Source organism: Musa acuminata, chromosome BXJ1-8, assembly GCF_036884655.1.
Source record: "Musa acuminata AAA Group cultivar baxijiao chromosome BXJ1-8, Cavendish_Baxijiao_AAA, whole genome shotgun sequence".
NCBI lineage: Eukaryota > Viridiplantae > Streptophyta > Magnoliopsida > Zingiberales > Musaceae > Musa > Musa acuminata.
In genome coordinates this window covers 13,150,189-13,170,669 of record NC_088334.1, presented here as the reverse complement: position 1 = coordinate 13,170,669, position 20,481 = coordinate 13,150,189, and the positions used below count along the sequence as shown (strand labels likewise).

Here is a 20,481-nt window from a genome sequence, read left to right as displayed (position 1 = left end):
GCTCTGGAGCAGTCCAACTCTCCAGCTGCTTCGATCATACCTCTGCATGATCAAGTCTCTCCCATGGAACTCACTGGTACTTGCATTCGAACTTTTCCCTTGGTGGAACCCAGCCCCCATATGCTGATGACCAAGGTTTTCATCCGATGCAAAATTCGGTGCACGCCCGGAAGACCCGCCTCTACGGTACCATGGCCTTCACTCCTTGAATCCATAGCCCTTCTTGCCGTCGTGTTGTTCACCAAAGCGGAGCTCCCAGTAGCTCCCGATCATACCTCCATATGATCTCATCCCTCACGGGACTATGTCGTGTGTGTCGCATTGCCACGAACTGTTCCACCACGATCCGCTGCACCATGTCGCCTCCTGGTGACATCTCCATTGCATTCTGATCCTTGTGGAATAAACTCGAATTGTGAACCTTCCATGTGTGGCCTCTGCCAATACATCGCAGGGTCTCCTCCACCTTCGATTTTGTTCGCTCCTTTGGCAATCGACCTTCATCCGCCCACTCTTGGGTCACACCTAGATGAAGCACCGCTCTAGGACAGTCCGTCGCCTAGTAGCTCCCGAAGTCCACCGACTTCACTGTAATTTGTGCACCATTGTCTGGATCCTGGGCCTCTACCCCTACCAGCACAATCTCCGTCGCACACCGCTTCCTTCATAGCAACTCGAATGGCAACACTGTGGCATATTCTTCAAGAGTACCCGCCTTTGCGTCCTCTTGCCCCGTGCTAAGGCCTTCTGTACCCAACTTCGCCTCCGCAAATTGAGTCGCCTTAGTTCCTCCATCAAATGCTTCTCTGAGATAAGGTGCATGTGCCCAGAAGCTCCCTTCTTCCTCAGCACCATGCAAGATGAGTCCGCTCCGTCAGAATGAAGGACCCATGGAACAACATGATCCTACTCTTGCCTCTGCAAGAGTTCATGTCCTTGACTTCTGTCTAAGGAAAGCACTGTGCCTCTGCTCCACGTTCCAACTTCTATGCTGGCTCCCTTCATGCGGCTTGGGTACTTCGCCAAGTTACACCCAAGTTGCTCCGCTCCTCGTTTTTGCATTGAGTCGATGGTGGCCCTCGTGCCCACCATTCCACGGGTCAGCCCTCCCTTGAGTCCGATCTCCACATCGACTCCAAGTGTGCCTTCATTTAAGTTGCTTTAGGTCGCTCCCCCACTTGATCTCGCAATGCATCCACCAATGCATTCTCTCGAGCGAGATCATGCGACGACTCCTCGCCGCTTGCTTAGTCCATCGAGCTTCGTGGAGTTGTTGTTTGTTGAGGTACTCCTCCTCAACTTGTGAGATCCGTCTCACATGATTCTCCCTCCGGAGAGCCGGGACTTATCCCTCCTGGATAACTGTCCCATTGGAGCAACATCTCTCTTCGTTTCGGAGACCACCATCCCCTTGGACTACTCCAATCTGCTGAACAAACTGTGTATTGTTCTGCCTCCTGCAACCACACTTGCTAGATTACGACTCCCCGTCAATACAGCCCCCGCTGCACCCCTCAAGGCCTAGCAACATGCTGAACTCATTGCACACTTCAGCCTCCTACGGACGTATCCTTCACATGTCGAAGAGAAAGTTTCAATGCTCCATGGCACCGAGTTTCGGTCGCCTTGGGATGGCCTCGAACATTCCATCGTCCGTATACAAGCCCATGCATGAGTACCAAATTCTTCGAGTTAGCAATTCCCCTCACCTCTGTGAGCTTTGCATAACTCTTTTGGTCGTTGAGCAACTCATTCTACCTTGGATGGTCTCATTCTTGCCAAGCGCCTCGCTTGCCTAGAGCACCATCAAGTATAGTTGTCAACGTTGAGCCGTAGCTCAAACTCAGCCATCCCAACCTTTGTGCGCTCCACATTCTCCAAGCTTGCCTGTTCTCATGGTGCCTCTTGCGCGAAGGGTTGGCCATTCCTCTGAATGTCAATCTCAGATGCCCGCTCTTCTGAGCGACTCCTTTTCCCTACATCTCCATGCCCGTTTTCCCTCAAACGGTCGCGCGTGTGCTGACTGCCCTCAACGCAGTCCCGCTAGGTCCCCCACGTTTGCATGCTAAGTGTTTCTATGAGTGCTTGTCCCGCTCTGATACCATATGACACAGACTTAGCTGGTTTTGCCTAAGTCGTGCGGCACCCTTGCGTGTCCGTCCGCAAAGGTCAACCTCCCCGAAGTCTCCCATTGTCCCTTAGGACCAACAAAAGAGAGAACGGGCTAGAGAGAACGCCTCAATCGGGATCCACAAGCAAACATCTCCGAAAAACACTTCATAGACAATGCAAATTACAAATAGACTTTACAAGCTATGAACAGTGGCACAATAAAGGGTAAAATGGTCCATTATAGACCAAAAATCTCTCGCACGTGTCCACATGACACAACCTTTATTTACAAGCCTAAAGAGGCCACCAACCCAACTAAAATGGGACTATTAAGCCTTCGGTCGCCCCTTTACATGCTGTACAAGGCATGAACATGCCAACAGACACGGACAGATATAAGCATTACATCAAACACCTTGTTTAGAAGTTTGTCCGTGACAGGAGGTTCGTCGGAAATTTATCGAAATCTCGCTGGAGGTTCATCGGGAGTTCGCCGAAAGCTCGCTGGAAGATTGCCAGAAATTCACCGAGAGTTCGATTAAACCATTGACGTGTAGGACAACTTAGATTGCAATTAGAGTAATTGTTTTAGCCTTAACTGTTGTAGTTAGGACTTTAATTTGAGTTAGTTTTGGGAGAAATCCTACTAACTCAATTAGGGGCTAATTAGACCTTTAACAAGGCTAAATTGGGCTAGTTGGATAGCTCATTCAGCCACTTGGAGCCACATTAGACGGTGGCACCGCCTAAGGTTCAGCCTCCCAGGTGGTCTGGACGGTGGTACTATCCAAACTGGGTAGTGGTACCGCTGACAATTATTGCTACTAGGCAGTGGTTCCTCCCTATCAAGCAATGGTACCGCCAGAGCTCGATCTCCGAGGCTCTGTCAAGCGGTAGTACCACCCAAATTGAGCGGTGGTACCGCCCAATATCAGTCTACAAGCGATGGTACCACTCAATAATGTCGGCGGTACCGTCAGTACCCCGAAAACCTAGGATGAGACACATTTTAGTTCCATTTTTGAAGTCATTAGGCCTATAAATATCCCACTTTTTTCTGCATGAAAGAGCATGAAAGTGTGAACAAAAATCTTGAAATTTTGGGTTGTAAAATTGTTAAGTGTCCTCCTCCTCCCTTTCTAGTTTTGTAATCATTCAAGAAAAGGCGTAAGGCTTGTAAGGGTTATCTCTTAAACCCGTGAAAAGGAGAAAGCATTATAAGAGGGTGGTTGGTCTTCGCCCATTGAAGGAATACCATTAGTAGACACCGGTGGCCTCAACAGAGGAGGAATTGGGAGTGGATGTAGGTCACAACGACTGAACCACCATAAATTTTGTTGTGCACTCTCTTTTGCTCTTCGTTATTATTGTTTTATGTTTTTAATTACTTATTATATTTATTTCAAGTGCAACACACTTTTGATATCAATTCTGATATGGGTTTCATCGAATCAAACTTTTTAAAATCATTGAAGTTTTCTGAATTGACGAAATTTTTATCGTAAACACTAATTAGCCACCCCCCACCCCCCCTCCCTTAGTGCCGAATCGATCCTAACAATTCCTGCATCACTCAAACACTAATTAGATCATAACTTCATCATCAAAATCCAAGATTCAATAATCTTCCCCTTTTTTATAATGACAATCAATTGATGATAGAGTTTAAACTAAACTCTCTCTATCTCTGTGCCATATTGAAATAAACTTTGAATACAAAAACTCATGAGTATTTTATCATTGCATGCATCATAATATCGAATCATTGCATACATAATTTTAAACCATCATAACTTCGAAACATAAGAGTACATCATACCATGCATGATTCAAATCATCATTATAACTTCTCATTTTTCATCAACAAAAAGAAAAGTGTAACTAGCATATTTTTGAAACATGTAAGCTAGTAAGTTAGCAAGTTTTATTTCACCTTAGAACATGCAAGCTAGTAAGTTTTTGATATATGCAAGTTAGCAAAATTTTTGCTTCTTGATATGTGCAAGCTAGCACTTTGTGCTTCTCTTTTGAGATGTGCAAGTTAGCAAAATTATTGCTTCTTGAGATATGCAAGCTAGTACTTTTTGCTTCTCTTTTGAGATGTGCAAGCTAGTAATTTTGCTTCTCTTGAGATGTGCAAGTTTCTCTTTTCTTTAAAATGTGAAAGCTAGCAATTCTTTCTCCCCCTTTGTCATTGTCAAAAATAAAGGAATAATATAACATTATAATTTTTTTCCCTTTACATCAATTTTTAAATCATGATAAATATTAATAACAAAATAAATTTATATCAAAAGTGATCAATTTGATGATGGGGTATAGATATTATAAACACAAAGGAGTCATATAAAAATAAACAAATATCAAGTTGTGAGTATCCAAATATCATGACTCATTTTGATAAGTCTCATCTTTAGTAAAAAGAAAGAATCATACGAGAATATCTTGATTCATGCATAACAAATAAGTCATCAAGATCATGATTTTGATAAAACTCATTCAAATTCAAATCATCAAAATCACTTTCATAGTTCAAGAGATTCATAAAAAATAACATAAATAGATTCATTAATCTCTTATTGAAAACTCAATAGGATAGAGAAATTTTCAAGAAAAATACATTTCTTTTTTTTATTTTTATGTGATTGATTTCATATAAGCATGCCCTTATTTTCTATACTAAATCCATGCATCATCGTTTAAAATCGAAAAACAAGTTTCATCGTGACAAAGATCAATAGTATATCACAAAAAATAAAACATCTTGAATCAAATAATTCCAATGTCAATGTTATTATTGTTTCGGCTAATGAGCTTTATGAAGTGTGTTGGATCTCCGATCATATTATCAAAATATCATTTTTGCTCCTAGCTTTCGATTATATATATTTCTACAAGAAAGGTGGGTTTGCTTTAGGTACCCATTTGACTTTGAGTTCCCCATGATTTGTAATATCCCATTAGTCCCATATCGGAAGTAGGGAATGTGTATGATTAGCTTATAAGGGCCTGATGAGTGTACTACGTTACCTCTCGCTTAAGCATTTTGGTCCGCCGTTGAGGACCAAAATGGAGTTATTGGCCAATTAGCTCATCAGACCCGGGTCGTGACATTTGGTATCAGAGCCGACCTAGCATTAGGGCAGGGTGAGAGGGCTGCAGTAGGAAAGGGCTACCCGTGGATGGAATCAGAGAACTCATCACGGTGTGGAGCCACCACTGAGTTAAACCTCACATGCACTGTGCTAGGGTTCGATTAGTCCCACATCGGAAGTGGGGAATGTGTATGATTAGCTTATAAGGGCCTGATGAGTGTACTATGTTACCTCCCGCTTAAGCATTTTGGTCCGCCGTTGAGGACCAAAATGGAGTTATCGGCCAGTTAGCTCATCAGACCCGGGTCATGACATGATTAGATCTACCTATCTTATATCTTTTAAATCAACATTTACACGCAAAATGTTTATCACAAAAATTACACTTAATCTTAGGGGGAACATGTAAAGTTGGTCCTTTAACAAAAGTAATTGGCTTTTATTGAGTGTTGCTACTCACAAAGCCGATTCCCTCCTTTCTACATGACATTTATTAGCAAGAATCATATCTAATGATTTGTTATCAATTTTATTTTTTTTCTAATATTTATTGTAATAGCAAATTTTTCTTTTTGACTAAGTTTAACTCTTCACATTGAGTACAAGAGGTTAACATGCAATTATCATGCACATTTTTTAATTTTTTAAATTTACTAGAGAGAGAAGCATTATCCTTTTTTAGCATTTTATATTTCTTAGTAACTAATTTAAAATAATAATAAAAACTCATGAAATGCATTAAGTAATTCATTGTAAGGTAAAGGGGTTTCGGGTGAGTCATATACCTCGTCGTCAAAAGCCACCAAAGAGTAGTTCATCACCCCACCTTCATTGGTTTGCTCCTCATCTTCGGATGCACTCGATTTATCCTAAGTTACATTGAGTACTTTCTTCTTCTTTAGCAGTTTCTTCTTTTTCAATTGAGGGCATTCGCTTTTGAGGTGCCCCGACCTTTTGCATTCATAGCAAGTTATTGTGTCCTTTTTAAGTTCATTTTTATTCTTAGATTCTTGTCTTATGAACTTTTTAAATTTTTTTGTGAGGAGTTCAAAGTCATCATCATTACTTGAGCTTTCGCTCGAGTAATATTCTTTTATTATAAATGACATATCCTTCTTATTCTTTGAAAGGTTGTTCTCATGTTCGCCATGTGTCATATAAGTCATTTCATAGGTCATTAATGACCTTATAAGTTCTTCAAGAGAAAAATAGTTCAAGTCCTTTGCTTTTTGAATAGCAGTTACTTTTGGGTCTCAGTTTTTAGGAAGAGATCATAAAATTTTATTAACAAGTTTAAGATTTGTAAAACATTTACCAAGAGCTTTCAAACCATTGATGACATTCGTAAAACGAGTGTACATGTCACAAATGGTTTCATTCGAAACAATTCAAAACTGTGCATCAATATATTTATCTTAGATTCTTTTACTCTACTTGTGCATTCATGAGTAATTTCAAGTGTCTGTTAAATATCATGAGCAGTTTCACAAGTCAAAATACGATTAAACTCATTTTTGTCCAAAGCACAAAACAAAGCATTCAAGCTTTAGTATTTAACGAAAATAATTTTTTTCTTAAAATCATTTCATTCGTTCATACGTTTAGAGAGTATTTGAAAATCAAGTTCAATGACATTCCATAAATTGAAATCCATAGAAAGCAAGAAAACTCATATTCTTGTTTTCCAATACGTGTAGTTCGTCCCATTGAACATAGAAGGATGAGTGATAGAGTATCCCTCTAGATTGCTAGCAAAAGCTATTTAATCTCTTTTGGGTGTTAAACCAATCGAGAAAAACTTAGCTCTGATACCAACTGTTAGGACTGTATCGACACTAAAAAGAGGGGTGAATTAATGCTTTTGTAAAATTATGTCGATTTAGAAAACTCATTCGATAAAGCCTGTATCGAAAAGATATTTAACTTGAAAACATTCGTAAGAGTAGTGAGCAAATAAATCAGTTTGCAAGATGAATGAAAAGCATAAAGTAAATACAAACCAGATTTATAGTGGTTCGGTCGTCCCGATCTATACGTCCACTTCTAATTCCTCTTCACTCAAGGCCATCGACTTTCACTACTGATCTTCTTTCAATGAGTAAAGATCAACTACCCTCTTACAACTCTTTCTTTTTTTCACAGGCTCATGAGAACCTTTACACCTCTCTCTTTTGCACTTAGAGCTCACTCCTCCCTTAGAAACACCTCTAAACACTAGAAGAGGAGACTCTACACTAAAAAAGATTATAACTCTTTTTTCATAAAGATTCTTTCTCCTTTTTACTCTTATTCTTGGTTACCCAAGAAGGAATTAGTGGGGTATTTATAAACCTCAAATGGCTTTAAAAATTAGAACCAAAACTCAAATCCCCAGGTTTTCAGGGTATCAACGGTACCATCGCTTGTGTTGGGTAATACTACCGCCTGCAGCATTGACACTGGGCGGTACCACCGCCTGACACAGTTTGGGAGACTGTGTTTAGGCAGTACCACCGTTGGGTCCTTCGAAAAAAGTACATTTCGTACTTTTCCAGCTCACAAGCGGTTCCACCACCTGGCGATGCCACCGCTTGACCCAACTTTTGGGTCACTGAATGGGCCTTCTAATGAGCCCAAATTAGTCCTATATCATACCTAATGGGCCCATAACTGAGTTAGTATAGTTACACCTGAAACTAACTCAATTAGACTTAAACTACTTTGATCTAGACACAATCAATTACAAACATGAATCCTATGTTGTCCGATATATCATTGGTTTATTTAGCGCTTTGTCCAATCCTTCGACGCATCGTCCTTTCCTTCGGCATATTGCCCGACCATCGGCATGTTGACCTCCCGCAACATCCGATCTTCTTAACGCAATGTCCAATCCTTCTAACCCGATGCTCGAACTCATAACACGAAGTCCTTTCGACACGTCGACCAGTTCTTCGGCCCAACATCCAATCTTCTGACATGTTTCAATCCGACCCAACATCTGATTTTTTCAATCCGACCAGTTCTTCGCAACAAAACCCTTGTCAAACCACCACGAGAGCTACTCGGACGACTTCACGTTTTCGGATCAAGACCGAGCTGTGTTGACTCCCGATCGACAACATTGAGGAAACAACCACGATTATTATATTTTGAAGCAAATCATCTATATATATTTCCAAATTCTATTTTTTCCTTGTACAAACCGTCAGCAGTGCATATAAATTCTGATCCTAATAATTATACTTACTAAATATGGAAGATAAATGAATCTGATGTGTCAAATTTTATAAGACGAGAATCTTCAACATCCCTCAAGTAATGTTTTAGATGTAAAACTAATATTCTTATTAGAATAAATGTCACATATTTTCCAACATCATACCTTCACCTCAAAAAGCCCCAAGCAGATGAACTGAAAAAAGAAAGTCTCGAGTTTTAACATCACTAGAAGATACACGTTTTCTCCTCCATCTCAGATAAATAGTCCCCAGAAGTTCCCTGCCTTCCCACATGGCCTCTCCACACACAGCGTTGTCTCAGATGGGGCAGGGTGGGACTTCCAGGGTTCCGCCAGCCTGAATCTGGCCCCAGCCGATAAGACGCCAGTGCTTCTCAACACGCCGGCTCAGGGCAATCTTCTCCCCTTTGCTTGTGCACACCGGTGCAGTAAGCTGCAGCTTCGCCAGATCATTCTTCACAGCAACGACTCGAGCCCCCGTGGACATAGATCCTATGTTGAGCATCAGGATTTCGCCCTTCGTCAGCTTAGACACCTTCCCTTGTTTCTCTGTCCCTTTTGTCCTGACACCCAAAAGCCTCCGGAGGAGAAAAAAGTTCACCTGTAGGAACCAAGTTAAAAGGCAGCAATTCAGGCATGCAGCACAAAGCATATTGCAGATACAAATACATCTCTCTTCCAGTGTAGATCATATGCTTCATCCTCTGTTTCAGTTACATGCGTCTTGTTATGACATGTAGCTCTACCAAGGGAAACATCATCAAATTGTGAAAGGCCCTCTATGACAAATTGTCAAACTTGTTCCAAATGTATGATCTATTATGCCATACTATCCATATATCTAGTGAGAAACAAATAACTACAATATGATCCACTCTTAGATATGAACGACTATACAACTGTTTATCAAAATATTTTGCATTCATAAGAACACAAATAAAAACTCACCTATTTCCATTTTTTTCTCAATATTCATAAACATCATAGACTCTCTCAAGTCTTCATCATTTTCTCCAACATGCCCATCTATTTATCCACTATTTACACCATTGTTGTAATAATTTCCAGTATATTTAGACCCTTCTCTGTAGTATCTTCAAAATTAGACTTTAAAAATTCAAAGCAACAAGGTGAAAACCCTTGTTATCTTGCAAATCTAATTTTGGAACAAGCCCCTTGCTAAAGATCTCACACCAATTAACCAAAGGCAAACTTCTTGTTGGTGTGAAATTGGTCTGATGTCAAAAAATCCAATTGTTTCTTCTTTGAGTCTTGCAATATACACACATAAGAACTCCATAGGAGAGCGGAAGAAAGATAAACCATGAAAATCATAAAAGGCAAGGAAATATCAAGTTGTAAAAGTAGAGAAAGGGAAAGAGAAGGGTTACAGCAAAGATGTGCAAAATCATACTTCAAGATGGGTGAGGGAGAGGTGAGAATGTGCCATGTGTGTGTGTGTGGTATATGTGAAATTTATGAACTTACAGAGCTCATGCAAAACTGCATATCAGAATAAGTTATATTCATCTTTTAAGTGTGTCGCTAAATCAAGTATGGAAGTAGAACTGGGCAGAAACGATCACTGGATAAATGCCTTTATTAAGTTGTTAACATTTTTTTTTGGATGATTAATGTATAAAGATAATAACGAACCAGAACATGGAAACAAAATGTAACGTACCTCCAGCTCAACAAAGACATCAGGCAGCGAACCAACTTCACCAAGAACCTGACCTACCAGCCTATCAGCACGAGTTAATGTGGGATCCATTGTAGTGCCTACACCAATGAGCCCCCCGGGCACGGCAAATTGAAGCTCATTTTGTTCAGCATATAGTGAAACAATCCTCGAGTATATAGGGGTGCACTTTATATTCCCACTCTCATCTTTAACAACGATACCAGGACGAACTTCAATAAACTGGTTCACCTTTAAAACACCCTGTATAAAACATTATCAATTTCAAGTTTCTTTTTAATACAAGTGACCGAAGTGCATCATGTTAATGAGTATTAAGCCCATTCAATCCAAGAAAAAAAAAATAAAGCAATATATGACAGCAAAAAAGGCAAAGAAAAAGTGTTTTACAAAAGGCTTGCAGTAAAATTATAGTAAATCCCAAGATATGCAACATGCTTATAACTTGCTGAAGAAGCTCAATAATAAAGCAATGTTACAATACCCATCATACAATTGTACAGCATACTGAGACATAGGAGATTGTGGAAGAGATACAAGCATATCTTAAGTTCTGCAAAGACAATAGGTGACAAGTTACATACCCTAAGGATGCTTCCACCTGCAACACCACCTTTTATCTCATCAACCTCAGAGCCGGGCTTGTTCACATCAAAAGAACGGATGACAATCATGTTTGGAGGTGAAATAAAGTTTCTCTCTGGAATAGGGATTTTCTTAACAAGATACTCGCAGACAACGTCAATATTATATTTCAATTGAGCAGATATTGGCACCACAGGAGCTCCATCAGCAATAGTACCCTGACAATTTTATTCATGTTCTAACAATGTCATGGTTTATCTAGGTATCAAACAGAGACGAAAAAGAATTCCTGGTTTTTTTCTGAAGATTGACCTGAATAAACTTCTGGATTGCTTCATGTTGATTAATTGCAGCACTTTCCTGGATTAGATCGATCTTATTTTGTAAAATAATAATATGTTGCAGACGCATGATTTCAACAGCAGCCAGATGTTCAGACGTTTGAGGCTGTGGGCAACTCTCATTTCCAGCTATAAGAAGTAAGGCTCCATCCATAATTGCAGCACCATTAAGCATAGTAGCCATAAGAATATCATGGCCCTAAAAAACAAAACAGAGCAATAACATAAAAAAGAGTTAATTTAGTTTCTGCATAAAATAAGTATAATCCTTTTTTTATTATTGTTGCATGTTGAACGTGATTAGTGTAGAGGTACAAAACAAATCCTTTAAATAAACTTAAACATAACTATTGCATCAATTTGCATATTAATATAAAGGTATTTCAAGATATGCAATACTTCCAATCAAGTTCTGTACCAGAGTGTGAAGCACACAGAAGATTGGCGCTAACATTAACCAGGATGCTGACCATGAGAGCTGAACAGTTCTAAAGATTATTTCACTATATAATAACTCTGTCACATCAATTGGAAGTTCTAAAAATCACAACTGCAGTGACCTCATATTGCTTTAGGATTATGGAAATATATTTGCACTAGCGCATGAAGATTGGATTTCATTAGGACTCAATCCAATATAACTAGATTGAGAGGGTGAGAAATGAGAACTCTGCCAGACTGGTTTCACAATAGTTATTTCACTTCTACGGAGCAACATTAATGTTTCCCTCTTTTTTTTAAATCAATAAGTGTTGATATCTTTCATCGGTTTTAGAAGAAGCTCCAGTAGAAGCTCTACCGAAATTAATATATATTCTAAACAAAAGATGGTTTTGATGGGTTTCTAGTCTGAACCATACAACATCAATCTGATGCTCTGGAAATAGGCTTCTAGTCTGAACCATACAACATCAGTCTGATGCTTTGGGGGACACCAATTTCAAATTCTAAACCAGGACAACTAAAACACTTGTAGAAATTTAACACAACATGCATTAAATGCTTGGAAAGACCTATGAAAAATAAAAGTTTTGGGATAGTAAATGAGAAGGTAAATTGAAGAAACTTAAAAACAAAGTTCAAGCAAGATGATGGTCAAAAAAGAAAAGGATGATGAAATATTATATAGTCCAAGGAAAACTTCCAAATTTTCCACAATTAATGTACGAGTCTCTCAGAACCCTGGACAAATATGATTGCATTGGCATAAGTTGCTAAAAAATTAAAAATAAAGGAAGACAAAAAGACCACATAATTATTTTAATGTTCCACAAAAGCCTCTAAATGCACAGATAACTCAAGTATATTCAAGATGAGGTGTAGAAAAGGGGAGTGGTACTTGCAACTCTCCTTCAATTATTCAAAACAAAAAATGTCCCATTCATTCAGCATTGGCTCTAAATAAAACAATATATGGTTTTTGACAGAACTTAACTACTTTACATAATTGCCCAGCCCTCTCTTGCAGTCCATGTACACGAACAAACCACTGATTTCCACAACATTTTGAGCTTAACGTGCCAACTAAACTCAGATATATGGTATGTATGCATATTCCTTTCTCAGATTGGTTCTTTTTTTAAGGATTGGTGTGAATATTCCATTGACATGAAGGTGCTTTGTGATGGTATGTGTACTCTGCTTGAGTGCAGAATAAAGGTCAAGATATTCCTAGAGTGCAAAATGAAATTAACACCCTGCCCCTTGTGAGAATTGTCAACAGTCAAGCAGATGGACCATGGTGTACATGCAATATTTGAATAGCATAAGAAAGATTTTGACAGCCCCTACACCTTTTAGACTCAGATTTTTGACATGCCTAGTGAGGCCTTGCATTTCTGTAATCTTGACTTTACTGGTCCCTATGTTTTAAGATGTAAACAACATTATGCTCTCCATTAACAAATGAAAAAAATACCTGTTATGTATGTCCTGTATTATCTCAGGCAGTTAAGATCAGAGAGTTCAAACAGACAAACTTGAATGGAGTATTGTGGAGCAACCAAGGAGTTAGAAGAAGAGAGGCCAACCGATATTCCTTACTAAGTCCTAATAACAAATTTTATTTTATATTTATTTTTTTTCGGATGTATTTTTTACTCAATGTTATAGGGAATCTCTAAATCTTATTGAGTCTATTTGATGTCTCAGAGTCCTCATAAGGGTATGGCAAATTATGAAAGTTGTTTAAATTAAAGTTTAGAGTTCTAGAAGATCCTTTAGATAGGATTATAAAGATGGTAAGATTACCAAAACTATAGGGACTTGTATCCCAAACCCCTTGGTAGGTCATCTATAAGTGGCTGTAGAGGCCTGTAAGCCCAACATTATTTCATTTTTGAAATTAATTTAGCAGTAGTTTCGTAGTAATCCTCGTTCTTCTCTCTTTCTCTTGAGGTCTTTTATATTGCTCAAATTGGAGGAAACCCTGATGGGATTAGCCAAATCCTGTAACGGAGATAAGTATTGTTTTCTTTCTTTTATTCTTCTTTTCCTATGTTGGGCCATCACCATGCCTATGCAATACAAAAGCACCACTGAAATGTATAGTCAGATAAAAGATTATTTTATCCTAGTCCAATTAGAAGTCTATTAAAGAAATATACAGTTCCAAGGTAAGTCACCTTACCGGGCAATCCACAAAAGAAACATGTCTTAGAAGTTTCATCCTAGTGTTCTCAAACCCTGGAACATCACATGGAGGACTGTCTTCTTTTCCACTTCCATAAGCCCTGCTTAAGCATAAAAGATCAACAGCTGAAGATATATCAAAGCAAACAAGGGATTTTTTTATCAAGGAACCATACTTGTAACACATAGGTCGTGGGCATCTATCATCTTCACATTTATATATTTTTGCATTGGCATATCCCAGCTTGATGGTGATATTGCGCTCCAACTCATTCTTGAAGCGAACAGTCTGCCAATACAAAGCAAGTCAATCATTGTACAGATTTTGGATGGAGAAAAGCTTGCCAGATACTATACCAATTACTGTACCATCTAATGCAACTTCTATTGCTTCACATCTTCTAACGACAGCATGTATCTAATGCAACTATCATTTAAAATAATAAACACTAAATGCAAATACATATTGTCATAAAAATGCAAACCCATACTGACGAGCCAACTAGCAACAAACATTATGAGCTACAGGAGTGGTCGTAAGAGTGCTTTTTATTAACCAATAATTTTCGCTATGTTCATGAGTTTTTGCTTGTTTTCAACTTCTATCCCCTTCAAATTGGATCAAAACTGCCTTCCTATTCCTAAATATCATATATATGCACCTTAAGTTATAAAGGCCTTCTACACTCAGATTCTAGTTGCCCATGCCCAACCAATCTTGGTCGGTGGAAATGGAGCAAGAGAGCCAAAACCTGTCCTTATAGGATCATGTGAGATATCTTCAAAGGCAGCAAACTTCTCAAAATCTTAAGAGCACGCAAAACCAATGATTATTTTATAAGACATGATAAAATCATCTAATTACCAAAAAAGAACTTGGTAGACCATATAGTCATTGTTAAATTTTCCAAGTGATCACTTGATGAACCTCTCTAGTGTTTAAAGCAAATGCACACAACATTATTAAAAACCATAGACCTTCACATAAATATCTTGGGGCAACAACAACTGATTTAAAACTGTAGACGTTTAAGTAAATATCTTGGAAAGACATCAATTGGTTCGAATTAAAAAGACTAACAGTAGTACCTGTACACCGGATATTGCTTTTACAACAGTTGACTTTCCATGAGCCACATGACCAATGGTACCTAAAATTAAATATAGATCATTATACTTAACACAAAAAATAAAACAGATAAAAGGATGCAAATGGACGAGGGTAAAATGAGATATGAATATGTAGCATACTCTTAACGAAGAAGAGGAATAAATTTACAAGGAAAATCAAAGACCAAGAGTAAGAATACAAGAAGAAAAGAACTGGTAAAAAAAGTTACCACACTTCAATACGATGAAGAAGCTTGTGAACTCTCCAAACCACAGGAACACCTTGACCCACTAAGATGAACAGAAGAAACTTATTCCATGATGCACACATGGTTAGCAGGGGTGTGGAAATGAAGAGTTCAAACCGAGAAACAAAACCAAACAAAATGGGTGTGTCTGTTTAAAATTTGTTCACGTTTTATTATTGATTGGTCCAGTTTGAGAAGTTGAAAAGCAAACAACTCTCAGTTCCTGGTTTGAGGCTTTGAGGTTTGAAAAATCCATCAATGATATGTTTCTCCTTATTATCTAAAGGGCAAAGCATAAGAAAAACATTTATAGAATATTTTTTATAAAACTAAATAAAAATTGAATTACCCACGACAACATTAATTAATTTCTTCTTATTATGTTTTTCAGTTGGGAAATAATCTTGGAACTGAATGATGTTTGCACAAACCTATAACCTTTATCTCAAATAATTAACAATTTTGGCGGTTCCACAATCCATGGAATGCATTATATTATTGAACTCATTGTTAGTTAACAAGTACCACTAATTTAACTAAGTATGACAATGTCTACAATCCAGCATCCACTCGAAGGAATATTGGTTAGAACAGGATTAGAGTACTTTGGAAGTTTCACAATAATGCTAACAGAAACAAGCTATTTTTAAGAAATAAAAATATAGTTGACTTTCCAGTGAACTTAAAACAAAAGAAAATACAGTTAAATAAGGGACAGAAAATTTTGCAAAGAATAAGTTCTGCCAACAAGCAAATCTGGTGCATCTAGTCTTAATGAATTCCTGTGCAAGCAATAGTTCTTACCAATGTTAATGGTAGCCTGACGTGAGATAACTTCTGGCGACAGTGGGTGAAGTTTTGTCACATCAAGTTTACTCAAGTCTTGCTCCATTAATCCTTTACGAGACATTTTTTATGTAGACGATATACCTCAGTTGAGTCCTGAAAGGAAGCAAAGATACATATTCTACTGAGGTGAAGCTAATAAAACGATTGAAATCTTCAAAACTGGTACTCCAATATCTTTCTGCATCACATAGATGTCCTGATCCAGGATATACATAAAGTGCAACCTTAGTCTCCTTCTGCTTGATAGAAATAGCCTATAAGGAGGGGAGATTCGGGGGGCAATCAGGTACAAAAATTTCATGGATGTTTATGAATTTTCCAGAAACAAAATATGTAATCGGACACTGTGTAGCAACAAGTGACAATGCAAGAGGCTGATGGTCCTTATAGGGACATGAAGAAGGTGTGCACTTTGTGAACAAGTAATATATAAGGTTCAAGAAATGAGGACCACATGATGAAACCAGTTAAATGTAAGTCACTGGACCAGTACGATAGTTTGGATACATCGAACTCCTTTAACATATATTTGTTTATACCAAACTGATAACAATTTTACAGCTTATGCAAAGGTCTGCCCTACGGTTTAACAATTCGAGGAGGCACCTTTCTGTGGCGTACGCCATTCCTCGAGCCTAACTAGCTGGCCAAATATAACCTTAATACTCGCCCTTCTTTTTCTTGTTCGACTGCATTAATCTTTTAACAAAATCAGAGTCCTCTTGCCCAAAGCCCATCTGCCAGACGTGATTCCCACACCAGATGTGCCAAGAAAGTAGATTGATAAGACGATGGCAGCCCAACGGCGGCGGCCGCTGGTGAGCGGAAGCGTCCGAGCCGCACGGAGATAAAGAGGCAGCACTGCCTCAATCAAGAATCTCCAGGGTTTTACTACGCCACTATCTTTCGATAAAGATATCACAGTCGTATGAGCACGACAAATTCCCCGACGTCGGCCTTTCGGGAGTTTAAGAGTGGGATCCTCAGAAAGAAAGAAAGAATATGAAGATAGTATGAGTCGTCGAACGGGCAAAACGAACCAACAACAAAAGCACGAAAACATGATCAAAATTTGGAAACAATCAAGAACACGCCCATCCGGCCGTAATACATCTAAAAGAAGCACGGGCAACAAGAATACATTTACCCTGAACAAGAGAAAGATACCTTGAAAGCTGGATCGGCGAAAGGATCAGCGCACGGTCGAGCAGAAACCCTAAGATCTTGAAAGATCGCGAGGGTATCGGAGCCGAGGAGAGCAAGAGAGGCGGAGGGGACGGCGATAACGGACGCCGAGGCGGAGCTGCTGCGGAAGATAAAAAGAACGAGAAAGAGGTGGCGGAGAGGGCGCTTCGTAGGGCATCCATCCGCGTCGAGTCTCCCCGATGATCCGAGTCGCTAATTCCAGATCCGACGGTTCAAATAAGCTTCTCGCTTCTCCCCATCGGAGAGGGGGGCGGGCAGCGAACGAGCCCGAAACACGACCCGACTCAAACTCACGCGGCTCAGTTGTAAACTGGGCCGTGTCGGCCTGATGCTAAGATAACAGACCGAATGTAAATGGGCCCAATTTGAAGGCACCTCTACGAAGCTCTTTGACTTGATTAGTTGATCATTTAGTAAATTGTTTTTTTTTTTTGCATAATCTATTTTTAGCATTTAAATGAAACATCGCTTTATGTTTTGTATTTCTTGGATGAAAATTTAGACAGCGTTATTCTTGACATATTTTAATAAGTTGGAAAAAAAAATTAATGTATTTGGTTGCTTATAATAAGCTGAAATATTATTAGTAATTAACTGGAGAAAAAGTCAAAGAGTCAACTCTCCATCTTCTTTATGTTAGACTCCACTACTTTAGTGTTTTACGTTAATGTGTTATTAGTTCGAGCTATTAATGACCGACTAACTCTTAGAATTTAAGAAATGATTGTATAAGATTTGAGTGATTAGGAGCGTAATTACATATTATTTCTATAATTAATTATTTATAGTATCTTAATTTTTATATTTTTAATAGTTATATTAAGATGTCTGTATTTATGAAAGTGAAACATTTAATCTCGTTTCTCCTTATGTCATCGATTATGTTAATTAAAATATCATACGTGCGTAGTGGTAAATCAAAGTGAGACAAAAATAGTAAGCACTCGGTGATAAGCCCTATAATATTTCCATCAGTAAAATCAATGGTATAAGAAAAAATAAGATTAAATATTTTATTTTTATAACTTTTAAAAATATAAAGATCGAGATGCTCAAATTAACTAATTACATAAGGTAATATAACCGTCGATTGATCATGTAAAGGGGCACATATATTGATTTTTTTTTTTTGAAACCTCTTTCAAATTTCATCTTATTCAAAATCTTTTTTTTTCTTTGACTACTGAATTATTAAAGAAATATATTAAGTGATATGATAAATGCCTAATCAACCCCCTAAACATGGATCACGCTATGGGATTAGGTTTCAAAGGAGGGATTTGTTGGGGAGAACAAAGTTGATTAGAGAAAAAGGAAGGAGTCGATGTTTCTTCGTCTTCTACTAGGCATAGTGTTACAGGATCAGCACTTGTCGTCATAACACGCGAATCACACGGCATCATCATCTTATAAACTATCGTCTCTACTAATTCCACATGAAGTCAAGCCTAAGTGAGCATTCCTTTGACGTCGTCTTCACGGCCAATTTGAACAGACATCAAGCTTTTAGCTGAGGTCGTCACCGATACCATCGGACCGCCTTCGTCCAATTTCAACATGTCCAAATAGTCTTTTTTGTCGAATTTAAATATGCATTTCGTTGTGTTTGACTTTTCTCGATGACCATAAAATCACACGTATTTATTTATAGAGAAGAAAACAAGATCAAGGTTGCAAATTAATTAGGCTTGTTTGAATGAGTGTTTCGTACTTTGTCAAACGGACCCGTCTTCTTCCTTTGCTCGATCGCTTTGTTGATGATGCAAGCGATTGAAACATCATCATCAATTTTAATCTATTAATCAATAAAAATATATTTTTTAGATAAATCATTCTCATTTATCAAAAAATTTATAGGGTGATTAATTTTGCTTCGTACAAAAGAGTATGATGCCATAATGTTTTCACGACTATGAAAGAACTTCACGCCTCACTCCAAAAGGGATCTTGGCATCAAGATTAAATCAACATCAAATCCAAAATAAAAAATAAATGATTAAAAAGACATCATCATTAGTTTAATTATTAGAGAAAGATATTATTGACATTTGAGTCATGTACTTTAGATTCATGTATATAAGATTATTTGAGGTATTTTTAAGATAAAAATATCAAACTACTAAGGTGATTATTTTGATGTGCCTTTGATGTGAAAACATCAATCTTCCGACGAGATCATCCGAAGCGTCATCTATTATGAAGATTTAAATCGAAAGTGATTTCTTATCCTTCCGGCAATCAATATAGTCGTTGGTAAAAAATAACTTTTTGATTGTGTTAAAAATAAATTTTTATATCTAATAATAAAATAATAAAAATATATTATATAAAAAATATTTTTGGATGAGATAATCTTCAACCGTCTTTATCAATATTAATTTGATATCTTATACATACAACACCTAACCTACATGTCATGTAGATGACATGTGCTGAATGTAATATCTTTCCTGTGATTAGTTAAACATCGATATCAACGACTTGATATCGACTTCCAAATCCAATTCATGCAATTGAGCTGTGGGACGCTTCATTCATTGCGAGACATGACGTTTCTCTATCAACTCAAATCTAAGACGTGATATCCTCGTCAATAAATAATAAATCATGTATCCTGCTAATGAACATGTAATTTTTTGATTTGACGACGACTTTAACCCTAAGTACGAATTTGTACTTGTTATAATAATCACATAGCATGGATTATTGACCCATTATATTAATTTTTACAGTTTAAATCGATGACAATTATATCATACTAAATCGAAATGCGCACGAGACTACTTATGGAAAAGTATACAAGTTGAATTATCATTGAAACAGACATAATCTAAGCATGTCGATCCTATTATGGATGCGAATCTATGATTCAGCGAGTAATTAAAAATGGGCACCAACCACGGGACCAAAACCCAACCACTACATGTATATATTTCTAAATCTTTTAAAGCTTATTGATATATATATATATATGATTTTAATTAAAAAAATGTTTTGTTTTGATATCCTCTGAATTATTTTATAAAATTCTTATTATATTTTATAAGTTTTATATATCTTTTAAGGTGTGGGGAGGTGTGATAGTTTATTGGTGCATGCAGATGCAAGGAGACGTCGTCTCGTCTGGTGACTGCTAGGTGCTGTGAAGGAGGCGTGAGGTGCGAAAGTCGCCGGTAGATGGCAGCGCCCGAAAGCAGCTATTTGTTGAAGCTGAAGATGAAGATGGTGAAGTTTTACCCAACTCGACCGAGAAATTAAAGAGAGAAGCAAGCAAGCAAACAAAGAAAAGCTGTGGAGAACGAAGAAGGGCGAGCGGGGGAAAGAGTCGTCCGTCGCGTGCGTCAAGAGAACGTCACGCGCTCTCCACCTACCCCTCGCCGTC

General features: G+C 38.0%; 1 protein-coding gene across 2 annotated transcripts; it reads right to left on the bottom strand.

Moving 5' to 3' along the window:
- Window positions 1-8,510: 8,510 nt before the first annotated feature.
- On the bottom strand, window positions 8,511-17,220 carry LOC103994959 (eukaryotic translation initiation factor 2 subunit gamma). 2 transcript variants are annotated; one of them, XM_009415427.3, is made up of 9 exons: window positions 17,061-17,220; window positions 15,849-15,986; window positions 14,776-14,837; window positions 13,863-13,975; window positions 13,685-13,787; window positions 11,027-11,254; window positions 10,714-10,932; window positions 10,112-10,372; window positions 8,511-9,028 (listed from the first exon to the last, which is right to left on the bottom strand). In XM_009415427.3, exons 2-9 carry the CDS (start codon window positions 15,952-15,954, stop codon window positions 8,726-8,728), a joined length of 1,395 nt encoding a protein of 464 aa, XP_009413702.1. In that variant the 5' UTR covers window positions 15,955-15,986; window positions 17,061-17,220; the 3' UTR covers window positions 8,511-8,725. The 2 variants fall into 2 exon arrangements, with proteins under 2 accessions (XP_009413702.1, XP_064935238.1); XM_065079166.1 differs by lacking the exon at window positions 15,849-15,986 and having other exon boundaries at window positions 17,061-17,214.
- Between the last annotated feature and the right edge of the window lie 3,261 nt (window positions 17,221-20,481).

Coding starts and splice junctions, on each gene's coding strand:
- LOC103994959 (XM_009415427.3), bottom strand. CDS start 15,954: ATGTCTCGTAAAGGATTAATGGAGCAAGACTTGAGTAAACTTGATGTG. Junction 14,838..15,848: donor TCAGGCTACCATTAACATTG/GTAAGAACTATT, acceptor ATTTAATTTTAG/GTACCATTGGTCATGTGGCT. Junction 13,788..13,862: donor CCACGACCTATGTGTTACAA/GTATGGTTCCTT, acceptor ATGCTTAAGCAG/GGCTTATGGAAGTGGAAAAG.